At 51.1% G+C, this 24601-nt stretch overlaps 1 protein-coding gene across 7 annotated transcripts in view; it reads right to left on the bottom strand.

The window, feature by feature from the left end:
- Positions 1–24601, bottom strand: part of LOC142088039 (uncharacterized) — a 114438-nt gene that overhangs the window by 39180 nt on the left and 50657 nt on the right. For 5 of the 7 annotated variants that reach the window (XR_012675697.1, XM_075162920.1, XM_075162922.1 and 2 more), the window contains 7 exons: positions 17961–18034; positions 17355–17440; positions 16465–16504; positions 15647–15727; positions 6283–6390; positions 1963–2072; positions 966–1014 (listed from right to left, as the gene is read on the bottom strand). Coding sequence is in view for 6 of the 7 variants with exons in the window: in XM_075162920.1 (XP_075019021.1) it covers positions 966–1014; positions 1963–2072; positions 6283–6390; positions 15647–15727; positions 16465–16504; positions 17355–17440; positions 17961–18026 (540 nt within the window). In the remaining variant the exon portion in view is untranslated. Of the gene's footprint in view, positions 1–965; positions 1015–1962; positions 2073–6282; positions 6391–15646; positions 15728–16322; positions 16505–17354; positions 17441–17960; positions 18035–18350; positions 21894–24601 lie in introns of those variants that run through there. The other 2 variants (XM_075162924.1, XM_075162926.1) reach the window with 2 other exon arrangements.

Raw genomic sequence — 24601 nt, 5'->3', positions numbered from 1 at the left:
AACCCCCTTTACATATCGCAAGGCTGCAATAAGGCCTCCCTGGAGCCTTCTCTTCTCCAGGCTGAACATCCCCAGCTCTCAGCCTTTCTTCAGGGCAGAGGTTCCAGCCCTCTGACCATTTCTGTGGCCCTCCTCCGGACCCGCTCGAGCAGGTCCTCCAGCGGGAGGCGAGGGGCTTGCAGGCAATGCGCCCCCCCGCCGCTCCCCCCACCAGCCCTGCTCGAGCCTGGAGAGCGAGGCACAGAAACCCCAACACAAGAGGTGCCTGCAGCTACTTCAAGGAATAGGGGATGGGATGATAAACAGCATGTGGCTCCGATACGGTTTTGGATTCCTTCAGCCACGTGAGCACTGAAGTAATTAAAGAATAAATAAATCTGGTAAGCATTTATCTGTATGAGGGAAGGCAGGGTCTTTGTTTCCTTGACTTCCCCCCCGAGCATCTTCTGTGCCTTCTGGGGTAATTGTCCCCTCCTGGAGATGGAGGCAGTAGGTTCAGCCGCTAATTTAGGCTTATTCTGCCTGTGCCCTTCAGCTAAAAATGACTGGTTCGCTGTAATAAATCAGTGTTTTCAACAAGGATGCCATTCAGCCTATGACAAGAAGTCGGAACATGACGGACCTTCAGCCAGGAGGTTAGTCTTGCTGGAAAGCCGAAGGGCAATCCCTCGCCCAAACCGCATCTGCCAGATGTCATTTACCAGGTGACAAAACGAACAAGCGAATGAAACAACTGTGCAAAGAGCCTTGTGCTGCCTGCGAGTCTTGCAGCTGTCTGTACAAACCAGTATTAGGACTTAAAATTGGAATTACCACTGGCTAAATGGGGGGGGTGTCTATATATATATACACACACACAAACATACATGTATACATATATAAATATATATAAAGCTTTTTTAAAATCTTTATATATATATAAAGCACAACGCTATTCACTTTAAGTGGACTAACTTACTACTTACGGTGTTATAAACCGAGTATGCTGACAGGACATGGAAGAGCGCCTGTTGCCTGGGGAGAAAGAAGGATATTAAAACACCTGAGCGCGAGGTCGTCAGCTTCGTGTGCACACCAACGCGCACGCACAGAGAGCAAAGGCTCTGGAAGCACCCAGCCAACAGGTACTTATGCCTTTTGCAAGAAGCAGGGCTCACAGAACCAGAAAGCACCTTGATGGGCCCGTGGGATGGGACCTCTTCCTTCAGCGGGGAGTCACCAGCGGCCCCGCGGAGCAGGGCTGAATCAGCCTGCTCCATCAGGTGGTCTCCTGGAGAGACACGCACATCCCCACACGCGCTGTGTTCGACACACCCGCTCTTCAGGTTTGGAGTGGTGGTGGGTTTTTAATAGACTTGCAACCACCCAGGCATCAAGTGTTATACATCCTGGGGGAAAGCACTGCCACCGTTTTATTAGCAGGTTCCTTTCTCCTCACCCTCCTTGCTAAAGGAGTCACCCCACATAGATAGGCAGCGCAGGCTTCCTCGCAGACTGTACGTCTGCGCAGGGCAGCCAGGTGCGACTCATCCAAGTGACAAAGCCACTTTGTCACACGTCTCCAACCCCGTCTGTTGTGGAGACCACGTACACCCCGTCCCACCCAGCTCCCGACAGACCCAGCCCACCATCCCAGCCCATCATCCCAAACCAAGCCCTCCGCAACTGCACCCCTGGCACCCTGGGGGACAAGGCACCGCAACAGGCGGATGCTTGGCTCAGGAACTGGGGCTGAACGTGGTCCAGCGTGGACCTGTCCGAAGAGAGAATCAGCGGCCCAACATCTGTGGGTCATACCATGTGCTGACGGTTTGTGGAGCAGGCAGAGATGGCTTTGCTCTCCTGTGAGCTGCTCTGAGCCAGGGGGCTAGTGGCCACCCCAAGCCAGGGGGCTGGTGGCCACCCCATCCAGCCCACACCCACCGGCACCAATGCCCGAACAGCGAAACCTCCCGTACTCACTTCACTCCGTAGCGATCCCGAAACATGATGTGGTTTCGGAAGGTGCGGTTAACGTCCAAATCTATCTGCTTGATTTCCGATGAAAAGCACTTTGCTTGTTCTTTCATTTGCTGGCAGGGAGCGGGGCAGAGAAGAGGAAGGAGTCAGACACCACCTCAGCCCACGCCTCCCTCCACGCAGCGCGAGGGCATGCTCCCCGCAGCTGGTGAGCTGCACAGAGCTATCGCAGAGCGACCCGGGGACGCTGCCATCTTGCAGCGAGCAATGATCTGCAGCCCGGAGGTGAATCCCCGGCCCCTCGGTTGTGCTGCTGGCCCAGGGAGAAGGGGACGACCCCATGCTCACACGCTACGACAGCGGCAGCTGCCAACCCAGCCTTCGCCCATCTTCCAATGCAGATACCGAGTTTTCAGAATCTAAAACCTTTACAATTAAATTCCACTCTGATTTCTTTTGATTTCTTTGTGGTACCCCGCCTGGCTGTCATAAAGCATCGAGACCTCCATTGGCGCTTAAGGAACAATACACTTCTATAACCAACACGCAGACGTAAGCACCGAGTCCCTGAGCTTTTCAAAGGCTCAGTCATAATAAAGTCCAAACTGTTACGACGGACTCTATGAAGTGATCTCCAACTACTACTTCCCCTGCAGAAGAGAATCATCTTAAGTTTAAGGAGTTTCCACTAGAAAAGCAGTTCTGGGGTATTCCCTTGGACTGGTGCAAATTTTAAGGAACTGGCAGAGTCCAGAACAGAAGCTAAACTCAAAACCAAGAATCCCCAGGTTCCCCCCACGCTGGCTAATCATTTAAGGCAGCATCACTCAGATAAAGTCCACTGCAAAAAAAGGAAATTCAAACCAAAGCTAAGCCCACCTCAACCAATTGCGCCCTCAGAGTCCCAAGCTCAAGATGCTCAATGGACGAATCCTACTGCAGCCCCATTCGTAACCCTGTTCATTCCTCTGCATGCAGGCAAGGACCATTATGCTACAGCCAAGCATCTCATCTCACAGCCTTTAGATACCACCGGTGATCATGCAATTGCCCTCCTTCTTTAATATCTCCAGGGTTAATTGCATTAATAAAATACATTTTGTGACTGTCTTCAGGCAGCCTGAGATCTACCGGCAATTAGGGGCAGCGGAGATGAGCAGCAAGTCCAGCTTGCCTGGAGCCCCGGGTCAGGACCCCTCCTTGCTCACACAGGAGACAGAAAATAGCACATCTGCACAGATACTTAATCATCTGCTCCAGCAGCTGCCATCCTACTAATGCTTGTCAGCCTGATACAAGGCGCCTCCAGGCTGCTGTTGACCTCCCGAGGTGGTCGCATCAGCTCTGGGGAACATCAAAAGGTCATTAGCACCCAGATGTGTCCAGCACAGCCCATGCTCAGAGCAGTCACAGCATCTCGGGAATATTAACTCCAACCTTGAAAGCAGCTGTACTGAGGAGCAACAGTGCAGGGGCTATTTTGAATTCTTGCCTGCACAAGACAAGGGAGGATAAAAGTGACGACAGAAGGAAGATCTGATGAACAACATATTTCCCTGCTGTAAATCCTGTGCTCTCTGCAGCCTATGGCTCCTGGCCCTCTATAAAGCAGGCAGACTACCTGAGACACGATGACTATTCACAAGCCCTGGGTCACTTCAGTTCAAATTTCCCTGCTAAAGGCCCTCTTGTTTTCCCTGCCAGAACAACACAGAAATCTCCCAAAGACTGTAAAAACTCCTGCTTTGGGGGTTTTCTAAATCACTGCACCTGAACAGCAGGTAGGTTGCACAGCACTTTGTCACCTCCATGCACCCAGGAGGCTTTATTAATTCTGCAGACGGTAAACAAGAAGCCCAGGATGGGTTGTTCTCCTTTTTTCCCTTGTTTAAGTAACCTGGGGGCTCCACAGATGCTCTGCCGAGCTCGTTAGCGCTGTGAGCCCTGCAAGCCAGCGCAGAGCAGAGGCTGGGAAGCTGGAGGTCCCGTCCCAGAGACCTTTTACAAAGCGGCGGCTAAAAGCCAGGATGCCTCTGCTCTGCCCCATGGCCAGCACATTTCTCCTGCTGCCTTCTCAGCTCTCCTCAAGCCCTCTCGGTCGTGGCTATAAAACCCCAGGGAGGCAGAGCATCACAACCACATGGAAACCAAGTGTAGCACGTCCCATGGGAGCCTCGGGCTCCTGCAGCATCAGGGACAACTGAGCTGCCATGGCTGTGAGGAAGACTCGGAGACTTGCATGGAGAGGACTTGGAGGACAGCTGGGATAAGATAAAACACTACGGAAGCAACTGGACCAGGCTTTTTAATTGCATCACTCCAGAGGCAATATGGACACGGGGAGCACGATATCCCGCTTGGCTGGAAAAGCAGCTCCTCCGCCAGCCCGAGCGCAGGGGACAAGATCTCTACAGAGAGAGCAGTGGGTATGAAAAAGGAGAAGTCACCTGGCACATGCCAGGTGGCACGCTCAAACCTCAAGGCACATGCAAAAGCCAGGCTTTTGTGCCATGGTTCATGCCCCAAGGAGAAACGGGGTGGCCTTGGGACCAGCCCCTCCAGGACACAGGGCTGGGGCTGAGACTTGGTCCCTTCTTGAAGGCAAAACCGCTCATCCAGGACCTGCGCTGAGCCTCTTCTGGAGGAAATCAGGGGAGAGCTAATTACTGGCGGCAGGTGGCACCAAAGAAGAGGAGGATTAAGATGAGCTTGTAGGGGGTTTGCATCCAGCAAAGCCTATTAGCCCTGAAGCTCCTGCTTATCGCAGACCCCTCTGGAGCACAGATAAACTCCCTGCGACTTTCATTTGTTTGGATTGCTTCCCTGCCTGCGCAGCACAGCTTCGAGGGAGGGAGCGTGATAAGAATCTGCGTGCTGGGAGAGCTTCGTTATCTCTGCTTATTGCCGTGAGCCCAGCCCGCCTTCCCCAAGCCCCTCCACGTGACTCCATCCCAGCGGCATCTCGCTATTAACATCTACGACTAACTATAATGAGCGTTAGCATCATCCTGCTTAATAGGCAAGGATTTTTAGAAACACCTGCTGGAAGCAGCACTCGACCTCCTGCCTCCAAAACATAAGTGTCTCCACGACACCCTGATCCTCGCTTGGGTACGTGATGCAAGCTAAATCATAATACGTGTTTGGAAAATAAGTTAATAATCAACCAAGGGCTTCCACACGCTGCCTATGGAAAGAGGCAGCGTAAAGGAGCCAAGATGCCTGAAATAAAAAATAACAAAATACAGCAAGCCCTGTCACTCGGGTTCTTGTTTAATGCACGCTACAGAAATTGCTTATTTTACACCGAGGAATCCAAGCCTGCAGCATGCAGTGCTCTGGTAGGAAGCAATGCAAGGCAGGCTCTTTTGCTGTCTACAGAAAAAATAAGTGATTTTTCATAGAAAAATGATTTTTATTTGATTTTTAGTAGTGATTTTTAATAGAAACTTTCAAGACAGTTATAAAAAGATTGAAGATGGAAGATAAAAGAAGCCACTTCAATCCCAGCTCTTCCAACACTGCCAGTCAACTTCCAGCTGCACATCTAAGCTGTAAGCCAGGACCCCAAGCTCAGAAATCCCCCCCTAAGCTTGCAAGACCTGCCCTCACCCCACCCTTAATTGGGTTTCTTGACTAACAACCCGTTGTTGGCTGGTTTAAGGCTTCTGACCTTGCTGCTCATTTCAAAATGCCCCGAGTAAAATTTTCAAGCACACGGAGAGGTTTGGGGTACCGCCATCCAGCACCGACCTGCTTCAGGGTACTCGTGGCTACTCCGCATCGCTCCAGGGAGCTCGGGGAACTGCGAGCGGTGCCTTTGCTAAGCTTCCCCTCCCTCTTCCCTGCGTCTTTCCCTAAGGATGCAGTAACGCTGACAGCATCTTTGCTCGCGGCTTCCAGCAGAATAAATGGAAGCAGCATATTAGGGAAAGCAGCTGGCTAACGTGCTAAAAGGCCCAGCCTAATATACACACACGGATAAGGAGTTTATCCCCTTTGCATTTTCAGTCCTCACTAATTTTAAGCCTTTCCTTCCCAGAGGTCGCGGCAGTTCACGGTCGGGATTTGGCCCCACCACCAGCGCACGTCGTCGGGCGCTCGGCACGCCGCTACCCTGCGAGGGAGGATGCAAGGGCTGCGTGTCCCCCCCCGCCCCTTAAAGCATCCCCGCAGGAACCCCCATTTCCCTCCTGCCCAGGCGGGTGGAGATGGAGACGCCTGCATCCGCCATGGGTCCGACTTGCCCCAGCTGGTGAAGCCCCACCAAACCAGCCTCCCCATCACCTTGCACCCGTTGTCTTTGCCAGGAAGAGCCCGTACCTCGTATTTTCCTTCGTTCTCCTTCTTCATCTTCTCGACATCCAGCAGAAGCGACCAGACCTGGCCTCGCACCTGAAGCGGGATCCCTTTGTACACTCGCCGGCACATCTGCGGGGAAGGAAATGTGTGCAAGGTTAGCTGGTCCTGCTGGTGGCAGAACAGATTTGCTTCACGGTTTGCTGCTGCGGACCACCAGCCACCTGAGCAGACACCCCACTGATCACTTCCTCCACCTGCGCTGGCGCAGAGAGGGCATCTCCAATCTGGTGGATGAGCTGAGCACCTGCATCCATTGAAGACACCTACTCAGTCAAAATCAAGCCACATCTCATGCTTTTAACCTTACTGGAAGAGCTGGACATGGACCATCCCCTTTATATGTGGAAACATCTCAGGTGCTTCACAGCCGTCACATTCCGTGTACACCAGCCTGCCCCTGGACTCCTCTCCAAGGACCAGATGCAGCACCCTTGGCTTTGAAGCCTTCGATCTGACCTGGCATGGCTGTTCTGACCTGGATCCTCAGGGATTGGGAGGAAAAGACATTTCCCCTTCAATAGGAGAGCCCTTACCATGAGAGCCACAGGGACGTGTCCACAGCAACTCTCACGGCTTGACAAGCGGCAAAGGATACTGTGGGCTACGCCAAGGGCTCTCCCCTGGACGTGCAGGGTACTCCTCAAGCAAGGAGGGGGACTGGGGACAAACGTGCATGTGTCCCTCCTCCTGCCTCCACACGTTCACTTCATCTCACAGATGTCTCTTCCCTTTTTTCTTGTCATAAAACCCTCTCTCTGGAGAGAACATTAAATTTCAATGGAAAACAGAAAAAAGAGCTTTTGTTCCATCCCTGACTTCTCCCATTAAAAGATAAAGCTTCACAAAAAAGGAAAAAGCCTCATTTCTGAATGTTTTCCACCCTTCCATTCATCCCACCCGGGAAATGCCTTGCAGCTGCACTACAAAGCCAACCCCGGCACTCCTCCAGGTTCCTGAGGACCCTGGGATATGCTGAAGGATCTGCTGCACGTGCCCAAGCTCCAGCCGTGGAGGGGATTTATGCTGTGACACGGCGATCCCTCGGGACTGGGCAATCCCTTGGGAGGGAACAGAGGTGCTGGATTCCTGGTCATGGCAATGAGCTCGGGGCTGAGCAGGGCAGTGCCCAACCAGGCAATCAACTGGAGCTACTGGCATTGCCCGGTACAAATGCATCCGACCTCCTTCAAAATCCCTCTTCTCTTTCCATAGGGTGTTCTGCTTCATGCGTTTCGGGCTGATGCAAGAGAAGGGCTGCAATTCACAGGGAAGCATCTAGATCCTAGCAGAAGGTTTTCTGGATGTGGTCCTGCCGCGTCGCCTTTGCATCTCTTACAAGCTGAACTTCTGCTCCTGTTACCTTTCCTTTCTGACCCATCTCGCATCATCAGCTTTTTCACTTCCAGCTTGACTTTTTAACGCCAGCTATGCACAAGCTCATAAAGAACATAACCATGGCACTGTATTGCCAACCCACCCGGGCTCGCAGCCTCCAAGAGCACAGACCCGTGCTCCTCGTTTCGTTACCGTCTGCACGGCAGCACCGCGCTTACCGAGTGCAAAACACAGCAACGACGGCTCTTGTCCCAGAGAGCCAGTACGAGACGAGACAGGAGGTGGGGTTCAAGTAGACAGGCTAGGGGACAGCATAGAAATAACACCACTACCCCAGTCAAAATAAGTACATAAAATAGCTACGTAATAAATGCCAAGACCACCAGGTAGTACCAGGAGAGCTACATATGTGTTAGAACACTTTTCTTCCACATTATGGTAAATATTTCAGTATTTCTGCTGACACAGAAAGTGTCAGTGTAATGTATCCTGATCCTGTCAGTGTAACGGACATTCCATTCAAAACCCCATTCTCAGCACAAATGCTTGCTCTGCCCCAGGTGCTGCTTAGCACCAGCTCTGAAGGTCCAAGGCATAGCCAGGACCATACCCTACAGAAATCTTCTGCAAGATCCTCAACTCTGTTGCACCAAATAAGAGCTGCCCCCTAAAAATCATCTCACTGCCAAGACATGCCCATGGAACGCCACCACCCTATTTGACAACATCCGCATTTTAAGCGGGACATCACTAATTCACCATCTGCAGAGCCAGGGGGGCCACTCCTGCTTGTCCAAGCTCACATGAGGAAGCGTTTCTAGAGGACAGCAAACCTTCACGCCATGCCAGACAGCTTCATCCCCACGGCTGAAAGACCAAGGAGATGAACAAGAGATTCCCATTCCCCGAGAGTCATTAAATCAGGATGAAAGAAGTGCAATGCCTCAGGAGACACAAAGCGATGGGGTTAGATGAACCACATCCCCAAAGTGGTACTGGTAAGGCGCCCACAGAAGCCTGGCTCCCGCAAGCGCTCGTGACTTCATGAAGCAAAAGCTGAGATGGGATCAAGAAACTGCAGTATGTACCAATCCAGATAAAATCACCAATTCAGAAAAAATTATTTCTTTCCAATGGATTAGGAGAGACTGACTGACAGCTGCCAAGGTGGAAGATGATGCTCAGCTCCGTGGGAAGAAAATAATTTTGTTTCGAATCCCCAGAGCTGGTATTGTTGTACTTTAATAAGAGCAACCCTCATTGGCATAAAGTAAATGATTTTCTCCACATGAGAGTGCGGCAGGAACAGGGGAGTTACAAAACATGCTGAGATGGAACTGAACTGAAATGCCTTCCTGTTATTTATCCAACGGCTTTCCTCCTCCCACCGCCTCCAGACGTGAAAGTGATAAAACCTCAGAGCTGTGAGTCACGCGGAGGAAAAATGAGCAACTTTCCTTCGTCGTGAAACTTGAAGAAAAACAGGGAAGTTATCATTAAAAGCAGCATTTATGCTGGGATGAACTGATGGAGGGAAGGCAGCAGGTGACGGCAACTACTGCTCCATGCGAGAAGAAAAAACAACCCTCAAGGTCGCCACCTTCTGTCTCTTACAAATGGCTCAGCCCTTACAGATGGGAAGAGAGCACCTAGACCATGCCCCACGCAGACTGACAGACAGACCAACGCACGGCAGGAAGAACGGACATCATCCTGTTTGACAAACGGAGATGCTGGTGCTTGAAGCGATGGCTCCAGGTGCTGTGTAGAAAAGCTCTGTCAGAGCCAAGGACTGAACTCACTGTTTAAAACTTGCTCCGGGTTTTGCCATAGGATCATCTTCCTTCTCTAGGCTTTAACGTACAAAGCTCGCGGCGCAGAGGCCATCGTCACCCCATCCCCATCTCTCCCCTCCCCATGTACTTTCCTTCCAGTAGATGGGATGGGGAAGACTATAGAAGTACAGACCTGAGCTCCATCTTCCTGCATCAGAGATCTCTGAGAAGTACCCAACCAAGTGCTCCAGGTCTTTAATTAGAGGGGTGGAGTCATTGCCTTTAAACACAGGACATCTTTTTGCAGTAGTTAAGACACTGAAGTTAAAAAGGGCTTGGGGGGGGTGGGTTGGTTTTTTAAAGCAGACTGTACACATTTCAGCCCACTTTCACATTTTGGAGCCTGTCACAGTTAGCTTCTCAGCCATGTGCATGGTCCACCAGGAAAAGACTGCAGGAGTAATGCCCAAATTTTAGGTATGCATGGCAATTTCATAGAATCATTGAATCATAGAACGGTTTGGGTTGGAAGGGACCTTTAAAGGTCATCTAGTCCAACCCCCCTGCAATAAGCAACTCTTCCACTAGATCAGGTTGTTCAGAGCCCCGTCCAACCTGACCTTGAATGTTTCCAGGGATGGGGCATCGACCACCTCTCTGGGCAACCTGTGCCAGTGTTTCACCACCCTCATCGTAAAAAATTTCTTCCTTATATCTAGTCTGAATCTCCCCTCTTTTAGTTTAAAACCATTCCCCCTTGTCTTGTCGCAACAGGCCCTGCTAAAAAGTCTGTCCGCGTCTTTCTTATAAGCCCCCTTCAAGTACTGAAAGGCCACAATAAGGTCTCCCTGAAGCCTTCTCTTCTCCAGGCTGAACATCCCCAACTCTCTCAGCCTGTCCTCATAGGAGAACTGTTCCATCCCCCTGATCGTTTTTGTGGCCTCCTCTGGACCCGCTCCAGCAGGTCCATGTCTGTCCTGTGCTGAGGACCCCAGAGCTGGACGCAGCACTGCAGGGGGGTCTCACCAGAGCAGAACAGAGGGGCAGAATCCCCTCCCTCGACCTGCTGGCCACGCTGCTGGTGATGCAGCCCAGGATATGGTTGGCCTTCTGGGCTGTGAGTGCACATTGCCGGCTCATGTCCAGCTTTTCGTCCACCAGTACCCCCAAGTCCTTCTCGGCAGGGCTGCTCTCCATCCCTTCATCCCCCAGCCTGTATTGATACCGGGGGTTGCCCCGACCCAGGGGCAGGACCTTGCCCTTGGCCTGGTTGAACCTCATGAGGTTCACAGGGGCCCACTTCTCCAGCTTGTCCAGGTCCCTCTGGATGGCATCCCGTCCCTCAGGCGTGTTGACCGCACCACTCAGCTTGGTGTCATCTGCAAACTTGCTGAGGGTGCACTCGATCCCACTGTCCATGTCACTGATGAAGATATTAAACAGTACTGGTCCCAATACGGACCCTTGCGGGACACCACTTGTCACCGACCTCCATCTGGACATTGAGCCATGGACCATTACCCCCTGGATGTGACCATCCAGCCAATTCCTCACCCACCAGACAGTCCACCCATCAAATCCATACCTCTCCAGTTTAGAGAGAAGGATGTTGTGGGGGACCGTGTCAAAGGCCTTACAGAAGTCCAGATAGACGACATCTGTAGCTCTTCCCTTGCCCACTGATGTAGTCACTCCATCATAGAAGGCCACTAGGTTGGTCAGGCAGGACTTGCCCTTGGTGAAGCCATGCTGGCTGTCTCGAATGACCTCCCTGTCCTCCATGTGCCTTAGCACAGCTTCCAGGAGGATCTGTTCCATGATCTTCCCAGGCACAGAGGCGAGACTGACTGGCCTGTCGTTCCCCGGGTGTTCCTCCGTATGCCCACCACACGTCTCCAACACCCTGAAGTGGGGGGCAGCCCCCCTTCCTCAGTTCCTTTAGGGCTCAAAGAGTGATCTTTCTGGAGAGGAAGGACTCCTTCACTTCCTCCACCAGTGATGCGCTGGGGGAGCTGAGCTGTGAAAATCTTCACCTGGAGTGGAAGGTGAAGCCTCCACCTCCACCACCACCACTTCTGCACCACGAAGCCAGCTGATTGATGATGTGGCCATGCAAGACACTTGGCAGCTTGGGCTTTGCTGTGCATGGTTTTCTTTCCGTATCGATAATGGTTGCTCCCAACTCAGCTGTTGTCTCTGCAGCTGGAGCCTCGGCTACGTCAGACGGTGCCAGCAGCTCTGCAGGGCCTTCAGCAGCAAAGCAGGGGCAAATTTAAATCCTAACGCTGATGTGTTGTGGGCGGGCATTTACACTTATTACTGGGGCTACCTTTGGGGGAGAGGAAAATGCCACCTGCCTTTCCAAAACAGCAAAAACCAGCAGCAGAAGTCACCCTGCAGCTCCCAGGCGCAACCCCCTTTCTTTCCCGTGGCATTTGCAGGAGACCTGACTTCAGCCGACCCTGCCATGACAAACGTCTGCTGGCTCTCCCCAGCGTTAGCAGATTATTCGCTCCTGGGGGTCCGTGTCAGTCCATACAGAGCCCCAATTCATCCTAAACTGCTTTGCTGGCATGCACTGGATTAAGCGCCCTGCGCTCCCGTGACCTCAGCAGAGAGAAGGCTGACCCCGTGCACAAAGACAGGCTTTGCCTAAAAACCAGGCATCTCTGGCCGAAGACATCCCTCTCTAAAGGTCCCATCCCACACGGCCAGCAGCAAGAAGCAGCTTGCAAATGATGCAGAGGTCATATCCTCTTCCTAGGACTGATACTTCTGGCTGAAATCCACTTATTTCAAGGCTACAATGAATAAATTATCCCACTATTGGAGCGCACGCAGCACAGCCTCTTTTTTCTCTGCAAAACTGTGCTGCCTTAACGGTATATATTCTTATACAGCACCAACCATTTCCTAACCTTCCCAAGCAGAGTCAGGTTGGGATTTAAACTCGGGTTTAGAAGAGGACACAGACCACCTGAGCCTCCCTGTGTCGAATCCTGAATTACACAATCGAGCACTTCTTTGCAGGTTTGACGTACTTAACTCTGCAAAGCAGAGTGGCCCTTGCATGGACTCCTTTGTTTTTGTAGCCTTTGCCCTGTGGAAGTACAGCCAGGAAAAGGCACCATTGCACCAGTCTAACCCCATCCATGCGAGGAGTTGTGTTGGTGTCACTTTTTGTTGACGTTGCTACCGAAATTAAATCAGATGGCTACGAAATGTTTCTAGAACAGAGATGGAGACAGATCTGACGTGGTAATGAGCACAAGGAACCCCAGGGCATCACTTTAATTAAGATAATCCTAGTTGCTGCTCATCCTGAAACAGGTTATGCCAGGAATGATTTTAGGCATAGCCGGGCCATCCTGGGCTAAGGACTTTAAGCGGCCCTGCTCTTGAGGGTTTTTTCGGACTTATTTCCTATAATCTGTGACAGCCACAACACCCAGACTGCAACCAGCAGCACGCAGGGATGCACACTGGCAGCAGGTGTGGGAACAGAAAGCAAAACCCGCTCTGGCGATGGCTCATGCTGGGGGTCTGGAAAAGCTGCTTTCTCACCCGCTGACGGGTGGCTGCTTTGGGGCCAGTGTCCTGGATGGGAACACAACCTCCCTCCTCCTGCTGACATTTTACCACACGGAAGCTGAGATAAAACCTAAGCCCCGATCAGGTACTAAGATGCTGCAAAACATGACGGCCTCCTGGATAAGCCAGGAGTCCCTCTTCAAGCACTCGATACGGTCAGCTGTCTGCCAGCTCCAGCACGTGAACTGGGACTCGAAAGGTTGGCCCTGAAGTCCAGAAAGCCCCAGCCTGGAAAATAAAGACAGGTTTCTACATCACTCGAGCAGAGCCAAATTCAGGGCAGCTTCCCTCTGAAACTGCCTGGGGTTCCTGCAACAAGATTTCTTCCCCTCTAATAAAGCACAGTCTATCAAAATGAACATTAAAGGGAATGCCCCTGTCTTCAGTTAGAGGTTTTTTTCAAAGATGACATCCTAGTCTTTATTAAAATAATACAGAGCTCCTGTCTTGTGACACTTGGGCTTCCATCACGTCAGCGAAGTGCCGAAAACAAACCTGAAGGAAACGTGCAATGCAGATGTGACAGCCTGAGCGCTCAGAGAGGGAACAAAACCAGCTCACTCTGCTTTAGAAAAATCAGATCAAGGGCTTGTCACATTTACTTTAGCTAGAAAAAACCATAATCATCTGAAGGGCATGACTGTGATCCCAGCATAAGGTCCTTGAAACACCACGTCTGAGCTGCATCCAGCCGTGGCAGCAGGAACCTCCGAGCAGCTTCCATGCTCCTGACACAAGAGCATGGCGTTGCACATCCAGGTGAAGAATACAACCTAATTTTATTATTTTTTTTAAAGCACTCTTTTTGTGCCTCTCAGGGTCTTTGCACTTAATGCTGTGTGGCTGCTCCGATGCACAGACCTTCCTGCCTGCACTTCCACTGGCGCAAGGCAGCGGGGTGTTAGGCTGGACAGGACTGAAACCAAAGCTCCTTTCTACTCCCCGGGGTCACCAGACTGCTCCTTCCCTGCTTGGGGCCAAGCGCTGCTTCTCCGTTTGCTGAGAGGGGGGTCGGCCGTTTCCAGTCCCCCAGCACGGGGACAATGCCACGTCTGTGCCCGAGAGTCACCAACCACTTATGAGATGTTATAAATAACATCATTTATTCCATTACAAGACCTCAGTGGTTTTCTGACCCAAAGACCCTCAAAACCCGCTTGCCGGTCTAGCCTCTCGCCATCCGGCAGACCTGAGCGATGTCGGCTGCAGCGTGCTTAACACACCCACTAATTATCGGGGTAAATCCAAAAGACAGTTGGGGATCGCTACCACTCCACGCACCCCTCACCCCGGATCCTGGCTGTCCCCACCGGCTCACCCAGGGAAGCCAAGGCGTGCTAAAAACACTCATCATTACCCATCCCAAACACCCTCCAGGACCTGAAGGAATTCCCTGCACTCTGCTGGAATTTGGTGTTTTACCCACAAGGCCACTAACCAATTAGTGCTAACTTCTAATTAGAAAAAACAAAGCCACGGGAGAGCCTCCGTTTTTGCCTGTGGAGCAGCATCGATGAACAAAATAATTAGAACTACCCTGAAGTGAACAGGACTATAAAACCCCAAGCCCATCTCCACCCCATCCCTGCTGTAACGAAGAGAAGATTTTGGGTTTTTTTAAAAAAAGGACGAGACTACAGCTGGTCTTCGGCGGGGTGAGCCTGACATCACTCTGGATGGCCGGGCGAGGGGGATGCTCTGCTCGACGCCGCCCGCAGCCATGCAGACATCCTCTGCACAACCTTTTAACCGAGCTCAGGTTTCTCCCGAGCACTCCCAGCAGCAGCTAGAAGCAATACAGCCAAACACCCCGCTCCTCCTGCCGAACAAGACGGCTGCAGAGGCCGTGGCGACGAGGTGACGCTGGGCTTCAGCCCTCTCCTGTGCAGAGTGCAGTCAGCAGAGCAGGGCAGACGTGATGCTCCTCTCCTTACCCAGCAAGGGTTTTTTTTCTTTCAAGAGGTTTGTAACATACTACAAATATTATGTATTGAAAACAACTCAGTTTTGCAGTGGCGTCTGGTGCAGAGTTTATTTTGAACACCAAAACCAAGACACGAGGTTGGTGTCTCCATCCTTGACTTCCACAGACGGGTGCACACAATCTAACACCTAAGCACCTAAGGCACTTCTCACAAGCACAGCTAGAGGCAAAATACAAAATCTAGGGGATGTCCTAGACAAATAATTCTCCCTTCAGGGAGAATTACGAGGAAAATCAGCTGGACTGTATCAGGCACATCTCCCATGCCATTCCCAGGTGGTGGAGACACAGAAGCGACCTGCGGCGTGCAACACCCCTTGCTCTCAGGGCTGGGACCCGGCTCGGCTCACCATCATCTCTGCTGTGCTCCTGCTTCCACTGGGAAGCAGAAGTGCAAACACGCCAGCAGCGTTTAGGAAACCATTTTTAAAACTATGCTAGTCAGAACAGGACTTTTCCCTTGACTGGTAACCCAGCAACTTCAAGGAAAGATTTAAAATATTACAGACTAACGGGTAGAGAATTAGGCAATATTTTCTAGTGGTCTCTGGTTTCTTTACCAACTTTTCGAAAGCCTGACTCATTGGGAGGATGCACTGTTCCTGTCCTCCGGACACGTGCTCTTTCTTTTCCTCCTTACCTTGTCACTGTTTCTGTATTTGCCCCATTTCTTCAGCATCTTTAGCCACTTGTCCACGCGTTCGATTTCCTGCTGTTTTTGCTGGTGCAAGGGGGAAGAAGACAAGACAAATTTAAGAAAAAAAGCCCCAGAAGATACCTCCTGAAAAGACAAAAGTTCATTCTCTTTAGGTTTAAACTTCTACGCAAAGACCTCCCATTAGGGATGGGAATAATCCACAGGTGCTTGCAGGAACTGGTAATTTCAACCCATGGTAATTAAACCAGCATTGGTAAAAACGACAAGACACACAGGCTTAACATAGAGAAAGCATTTCCAAGAGGAGTACTCCTTGACATCAAAAATCTCTGCAGGTTCAGCTAGCCTTAAATCATATCAGATCAGATCAGCAGAAATGAGATGCTATTTAGTCCCAGTTGGCAGGATCCTAACAGAGGACATGCTCCCAACTCAGGGGAGATGAGGATGGAGATGACGGTTACCTACAACCTCCACCGCCCTCCCCCTCACGTTCAAGCCCCTTTTCAAGCTGCAGCCGCTGAACACTGGGCCAAAGCAGAAGGAAAAGCCCAAAATTGCTTTAAAAGCTGTGATTTCAGTGCAGCTTGGGAGAGGGGCGATGCCTGACCCAGCAAAATAAAAGCTCCACCAGCCAGGCATCGTGCAGAGTTCCCACCTCTGCGTGAGCAGCAGTGACCAGCGGGCGCTGGCTGCCTGCTTCGCTCTCGCTTGCACACTCGTCTCCTCAAAAACCGTCCCCGCCCCAGCTGGTGTGACAAGGATTCGATACCCACGACGACAGAACTGGCAGCTCTCACCTTCTCCTCCAAGGCCGTGCGGGTCGGCAGCTCCTGCTCGCTGGAAAAGCAAGGGGTCACCGGTTACTCTATGGGCAAGAAAGGGTGTGGAGGAGTGTGGGGTGCTGCAGCTCGGGGACCACTTCAGGCACCTGAGGAGATACGGCTCGGGGGCTTCATGCCTTTCCTACCGCTGTCCCCAAGGAGGAAGAGGCAGAGGAAGCACCAGCCAAAACCCCACCACCCTACGGGAGCTGCTGGGGGGTAATCAAGCACTGGACATCGCTGGAAATCCTGGGCATAAAGCTCCTCTTCAATACACACATGATCAGCAATTAAAAGCGGGGGGCAGATTTCTGGACAGCAATTGCTTCGAACCCTGCTCCTGCACACAAACCACCTAGTATTATAACTTTTTGTTCGGATTTGGAATAAAAATAGTTCTTGTAAGCATTCTCCCCAGGCACAGGGTGTGCATCTAATTCATCTACGCCTCGCTTAGGATGGGGATTTCCTAAGGGAACTGAGAACGATCAGATATCTTGTCTCATCTCCTCCTACACCTCCCTGAATCACCGGGTGCAAACACAAGAGCCTCTCCCGCTGCGACACGCTGCGGGCCTCCACAGAGGCACAGGAGCACCAGCCTGCACCTTCTGACACCAGGCTTGTGATGGGAAACCATTTCTGAGCCTTCCTTGCCTTGCAGCAGATTCACAGCACCAGAGTGCTCGAACACGTGTGGTTGAGGGAGGAGGCACGTCTAGTCTTTCCTCCTGCGTTTGGGATTGATCAGGCCAAGCCGCAGAGCGGCTTATAGGACAGACGCTGGGTCTGCCACGCTCGGTGCGGACGGATGGTCCGCACAGACACACGGGCCAGAGAGGACAGGAGAGGGCAGGCGGACTTACTGCAGGAATCCAAACCGGTCTGTAACTTTATACAGCGTGAAATCAGCATCTTCCCACGGGTCAATCTGAGCTCCTTCCTGCCTGCCCTGAAAGCAGAAAGGACACCCGTGAGCCGGCCCTGGCATCGGGAACGCCCCGGTGCCCGCATCCCGCCCCGGTGCCCGCATCCCTCCCTCCCATCACGCTAGAAGCCATAGAGCCAGGAGACCAAAACCTGCTCTAAAGACACAAATACAAGGCAGGGAAGAGAAAAATGCACAATTTCAGCCTATTCAGCATCCCTGGCGTGCCTCTGCTATGGACTGGGAAGGGCCGTACATCAGAGGAACCAGTGCTGTCGGGCACAAGCCATCCTGGTGCTAAGGGAGCACTGACGCACCAGAAGCTCAGGACCTTTCGGTATCTGTGCTGAGCGTACACGGGATCCGTGAGAAACTCTGGGGATGTGGTGAGAGGGGACGAGCAGGCAGAAGCAGGCAGGGAGAGCGGGCATGAAGGCTGGGGCGATGCCTGCAGGGAGGCAAAAGTTCTTATCTGAAGCATTCCTAATTGATTAAATAGCTTCAGCCTTAGCCAGCGTGTCAGGGAGAAACACGAGGTTGGTACCTGCTCATACTTGGCAACGATCTCCGCTTTTTCCTGGACTATTAAAGACTCTATATCTTTCTTCATGTCAGAAGCTGTAAGGCAAAAAAAAAAAAAAAAAAAAAGAAGGGGAGAAAAGGAGATAAATAAATGTGTACACAGTATGGGAAATATTTTAGGAAAGTGCTAATAGAAAAAACCTTTGCTGACAGCTTTAGCTTCCAGCTGTATCCCATAGCTAAAACTAGGCTGAGGTTGAAAAGCCCCCGTACAAAGCGTGCATGGAGCCTGCCTGCACGCCACAGGACGGCCAGCTCCCTGCTCTCTGCACGGGGACACAACTGAATTTGAGCAAGGCGGAGTCTGGTCTGCTGGAAGACAAGATGCCTTTGTTCTTAAGCACACACACACCTGTACGAAAGACATCGTGCTTTTAAATCGAGACGGGCAAACCAGCTGCAGAGCCCTTGCATTGCACAGGTCGCGCGCCAGCTGGGCGCTGCGCGGCATAGCGTTCGTGTGGATGACAGCAAACCACCACGCTCTTGCCCTCAGCTATGGATGTGAAGCCATGAAATGCTCTGTGGGGGCATCCGAAGGCAGATTTAACAGCAAAGGAGAAACTAAAAGGAGAAGGTTTTGCCTACCGAAGCATGCACGCAACAAGTAACTGGCCTCTAGATGACTACCTTCTATACACACCCCCAAGAGAAAAACAACACAGCAGCAAGATGACCGCAGAGTCCCCATCTACTCTGAGATGGACCAGTCTTAGTCTACACAAGACCCAGCCTAGCTCCCCGAGTTCTGTGCCCACTGCTCTGCTTTGTCCCATACAAGCCAGATAACTTCCCACGTCAAACGCGACTTGAGTGTTGCCTTGTACAAGCCCAAAGGAGCATCCTCCCTGTCAAGCCGTAACTAGTTTCTCGCTCTTCACCAAAGGAAAAGGTTGCTCTAACACACTGAGGAGAAAACACGGGCAGACAAAATCCCCAGGGAACCACAGTCCCCAGGGGCGGCTGCAAGGAAGAGGGCAGAGGGGAGGTCTACCCAGTCCTCCTCTGAATCTACGGAGCCGCGACCAGCCCCGCTCAGACCACGCAACGGCTACGGCACCACCTAAAGCCGCGTCACCCAAACCTTCGGGCTACGGGAGCGAAGCTGCCGCAGCGCAGTCCCGGCCGCAGCAGTCCCCGGGCGCGGAGGACGGCAGTAGGGACAGGCAGCCAACGGGGATGGCCTCGTCTCCAGCCCGCTGAGCACATTCCCGAGTGCTCTGTACACGGACAAGCTCCAGCCAGCCCCAGAGCTATACATCTTCCTGGTATCTTCCCCTTGCCTTTTTTTTTTTTTTCTTAAAAAAAAAAAGCTTTTAAAAATAGTTTTAAGTTTTTCCCACACTTCTGCTATGGATTATAAACCCTACTCGGTGCAGAGAGGATAAGCACTGGGAAGCCACGCTGTGTTATCACCTACATGGCTCCGTCCTTCGGAGTCCTGCTGACTCGCCACAGGTCCCAGATGGGTATTATGCATTTCCAGAACGGCAAGGTAAAATAATTTTAGGCCACAGTTGCAAGTGGCTTAGCGTTTGGAAAAGTTTTTAAACACTTAAGAGCATAAAGCCTCTTAGAATAGCTTGTTATAGAGGCAGACTGCATTTTGCCTGCTCTAAGGAGGTTTTGCCTATTTTGCCTGCTGTAAAAAGATTCAGCAGGGTTGGGGAAAAAACTGTTAAGAGCCACCACAGCCTTAAAATATTTTCCCCACTGTCACATTACGAATGGTCCAGTGATTTACCCGGAACATCTGAAAGCTAAACAACTTCAATAATACAGTCCAGAGGTTTCTTGTAGGGCTTGAAAGGAGCTCCTTGGAGCATCTGGGATCCCCCCAGCAGAACAGACTTGAAAGCCTCCCACAAGAAATTACAAAATTTTGAAAAGCCTTTTGAAAATACAAAAGCGCAGGTTGACTCCTGTGTTGCATGTAAAGCTGGAAAGCAAATCCTGCGTTGCTGTGCTCTGCTCCCTTCCCAAAGCGCTGGTGACCACCTCCTTGCAGACAAGAGGAGCTACCCACAGATAAAACACTGTGCAATAGCTGCTCAAGAACAAGTTTACTCCAAGGTGCCATTGCAGCTCTCTAACGGACACCAGGAGCCCTCCTGACCTCCCTTCAGGAGGAACCTGAAGGGTTCTTGCTGTAGGACACGCTACTCCAGCTGCTGGCTGAAGCTGCATCTCGGCGAGCCACCGCGCAACCGGCTGCAGCAGCGCGTGGCACTGGACGAGCGTTGTACTTGAGATGATCTGAAGAAGGTGATTTTTCCTTAAGGGATAAAAAAAGAGCAATAAAAAAAAAAACTGGAGGAAATATGATGAGCAAAAGCATCGGCGCTCTCCAAGGCTCAGCCCACTTCTCTGCACCTTCAGATGTCCCTAAGCGATTATTTGTCTCATCTTACCAACTCCTTAACGCGACCTGCTCGCTGCCACTGTGTCTGTCAGGCACAGATGGAGACGGCCGGGAGATCCATCTCTCCCTAACTCCTCATTTTGAAAGCAGCCATCACTCCCGGTGGCTGGTGGTGTGATAGAAATATTAAACCACACGCAATAATCAGGGCTACCAGGGCAGCTCTTCCGCGACGTGTTACCAGCCAACGGCACAGGCATTCCACTGCTTTACACTCATCTATAGAGCCACCGGAAAAAAGCAAACTCTTCAAATTCATGTCAGGAATGGGTGTATCTTTCCCTGTTACTGACTCTACAATCAAAACAGAGTAAGGATAGAAATATTAAAGTGTACTTTGTCGTCTTATTTTTCCAAGCTGCAGCTCTTACTTCAAATGTTCCCATGAGTTTTGCTCAATACGTGTTAATCGCAGCTTTGTTTTTTAAAGTAGCAAGGTCTGAGTAACTGTCTCACGGTGTCATCTAATAGATCGGCATCTTCGCACATCTTTCTTCTGTGAAGTTTAACTCAAAGGCAAATTCACTCCCCGACTTCTGACATTGTTTTTTGGTTGTTATGGGGCTAAAGAATTCAAATGAGGTCCTTTACGTGCTGCTAAAAATACAAATATTCTGCAGACCGGAGGGAAAAAATAAACTGTACGTCAAATTAAATGGGCAATTTTCCGAGACATTTACGAAGTGGAAGTTATTCTGAATATCTCTGACCACACTCTGTAACAGAATAACCAGAAGAAGAGTGACTCGGTAACATGGGAGGGTTTACACAGCAGAAGACAGCAGCGAGACCACATATATTTTGGCATACGCCTCTGCGAAAGCCTCTCTGCAGCCAGAAACGCCAGACTGGTGCAAGGGAGCCAGTTTGGCATCTCACGCCTGGAATGTGCCCATTTGTTTTCTCTTTCTACTATAACAGTGCTAAAGTCCACATTTAGGAAAAAACTTGAAAGCAGAGAAAACGGTTGATGGCAGCGAGACGGCAAGCGGCTGCTCCGGCCTCGGCGGCTGACGGCAATACTGCTGCTTTTCGGAGCACAAAGGCCATGCTGTGCCCGACTAGGTGATTTTCAAAGTACTCTGGAGAGGGAACAGAATATAGCTTAGCTCTGTAACAGCTTAAGTTGAATATAGATATTTTTATTATTTAATTCTGCGCATACTCAAACTCCAGAGTAGTTTGACACCATGAAGTGATAGCATTTGCTTGAGGGAAATGACACCTTGTCTGTATGAAAACTACTGAGACATTTATTTTCCGGAGGGTTTGACAAAACACGTCATTCTACCCTGATATAAATAGATGCAGCCTGTACCTGCCACGCTTCTCCATATACCTATATAAGACTGAAGACTCTTGTTTTTTTTAATACACCACTCAAATGACTTTCTCAAGCCTGCCACCCAATTTTCTCCTGCAAGTACTGTATTTTCCCAGCAAACAGGGTTTTTTTCCATGCCAAACACACAAGGTAAAGCAGCTATGAACAGGACTGGGAAGAAAATGTGAACAATGCGAAAATGGTATTAGATAAATTTACTAGGATATAAGCAACAGAAAGCCCCAAGCCACACACACTTAAATTCAACTGTGAAATAGAGTTATCAACTAGTTCCTTTTAAAAAGAATGAGTTGAAAAACCCCACAATCTGTCTTCTCACACTAAAACTTGCAGCTTCCAGTTTACAATTTAAGGAAGTAAAAATTAATCCCAGCAACAGTAAGCCTAAGGATGCTTAATGAAAATGCATGTTACTGCCTACCCGCACTGAGCGCTATCTAGCCATCAGCAAACCCGAAATAAAATACCCAAATTTTGGATGAGAACAACTTTCCTGAAATTAATTCACCAGCTGGGATCTCAAGTATTGGCAGCAGAAAGAAGGTGTCTGCATCAAAAATCCAAGGCTTGGTGCAAAAATTGTTATCCGTGAATCACATTTACTATTATAACCCTCCCCCAAAAGTCCCATATTTTTCCAGTAAGATCCGCCGAGCTCCTGCCGCCCCGCGCGGGGTGGTACCCGCCGGGACCCTCTGGCCACCCGTCACCCATCCTGCGTGTTGCAACCCTGCTCGCTGCCCAGAGAGGAACCGAGCGTGTCCCAGGGCAGTGCCGCTCCTGCCGCGGCCCGGGGGGACACGCAGGCGTCCCCTGCCACCCCCCACCGCGCCGCGACGCCTCCGCCTTCAGACCCATCAGCAGTCACCCTGCCTGGTTGGCTCCCGCTGTGCCAGCACCTGCAGCAGACACGGGCTCGGCCACCTCCTTCCACAGAGGTCGCTTGCCCAGGCCACGGCCGCAGCCCTCGGCTCCCCACCAGCTCCTCCTCTCCCCATGGCTCAATTTATACGGAACAAGGACAAACTTCCATTAAACTGCACTGGGACACAAGACCTGTACGCAGAATTTAATCCATCAGAAATGCAAATGGATGCGGTCTAAGGACTGGAGGCGAGATGCCAAAGGCTCAGCTGATGGGCCCTGCAGAGGGTTGCAGGTGGTCGCACATCATAGAATCGTGGAATCATCAAGGTTGGAAAAGCCCTCTAAGATCATCGAGTCCAACCGTCAGCCCAACACCCCCATGCCCACTACACCATGTCCCTAAGGGCCTCATCTACACGTCTTTTAAATACCTCCAGGGATGGGGACTCCACCACTTCCCTGGGCAGCCTGGTCCAAGGCCTGACCACTCTGTCAGTAAAGAAATTTCTCCTCATGTCCAATCTAAACCTCCCTTGGCACAACTTGAGGCCATTTCCTCTCGTCCTATCGCTGTTACTTGGGAGAAGAGACCGACCCCCACCTCGCTACAACCTCCTTTCAGGTAGTTGTAGAGCGCGATGAGGTCTCCCCTCAGCCTCCTCTTCTCCAGGCTGAACACCCGCAGTTCCCTCAGCCGCTCCCCATCAGACTTGTGCTCCAGGCCCTTCACCAGCTTCGTTGCCCTCCTCTGGACACGCTCCAGCACCTCCATGTCCTTCTTGTCATGAGGGGCCCAGAACTGAACACAGGATTCGAGGTGCGGCCTCACCAGTGCCCAGTACAGGGGCACGGTCACCTCCCTGCTCCTGCTGGCCACACCAGTTCTGATACAGGCCAGGATGCCGTTGGCCTCCTTGGCCACCTGGGCACACTGCCAGCTCATGTTCAGCCGCTGTCGACCAGCACCCCCAGGTCCTTTTCCTCCGGGCACTTTCCAGCCGCTCTTCCCCAAGCCTGCAGCATTGCCTGGGGTTGTTGTGGCCGAAGTGGACGGTGGATCAGCGTGTCTTGAGACGCCCTCCCAGAAATTCTCTGCAACCGTGACCCCAGATCTGACGCCCCCGAGCCCTCCTCACAGAGGTTTTGCTGTTGGGACCTTGGCCAGAAGCAGTTTCCCAGCCTTTGCACAGAGTAGCTGTGGTGATGCTACCAAGCAACCCACCTGAGCCAAAGCTGCTGAATTTTCCGTCTCTTCAAGCCCTTTCTGTCCCCTTACAAGGAAAGTACAGAAGTTTTACACGCTTTTGTACTGGTTTTACACAGGTTTTACGCTGCCAGGCTGCACTAACATCAGACTGTATTGCTCGACTTCACCATTTTGCTGCAAGGTGAACTGTAGATCCAGTGTCACTCTGCAGAAGGGCTTTTGAAAATGAAAATATCAGTAAAACCTCCTCTTTTTAGGAAGTATAGCATAGCATCATGTTCTCAACCTTGGGCTGGATTTGGGGATATTCTGGAACCCAATTTTAAAATATTTTATACTGCAGAAAAGTATCTACTCAAGCCACTTAAGATTACAGACTATACGTTTTGGTTATTCTCCAGTTCCCGCTGCATCCACCGGTCAGAGCAAATTAAAGGCAAGCATGACGCAGGCGTACAGCCAAATACAGCTGAGTTACAAAATCTTAACAGTTACCTCCCGCAAACAGTCATCTCAACCGCCTGCACCCCTCCTCAGCATGCTCCATCTCCAGGGCAAAACTTGTAAGATTTGCATTTTTGCTTCAGTAACCCCTCACAGCACCCTATGTTTCTCCTGTCCAGCTGTACTCAAGCCCATGAAAATGTATATGATTTTTTTTCCGCACACTATTGCAAGCAGAGGGTCTTGAAAGCTATTGAAAAATTAGAAAAGAGTTTAGGTGAAGGTATATTGGAGTCCTGAATGTGCCCAATTAACTAC

The sequence above is a fragment of the Calonectris borealis genome, chromosome 14, assembly GCF_964195595.1.
Source record: "Calonectris borealis chromosome 14, bCalBor7.hap1.2, whole genome shotgun sequence".
Classification (NCBI taxonomy): Eukaryota; Metazoa; Chordata; class Aves; order Procellariiformes; family Procellariidae; genus Calonectris; species Calonectris borealis.
The sequence above is the reverse complement of the archived record's forward strand: the minus strand, read 5'-3'. Positions and strand labels throughout refer to the sequence as shown.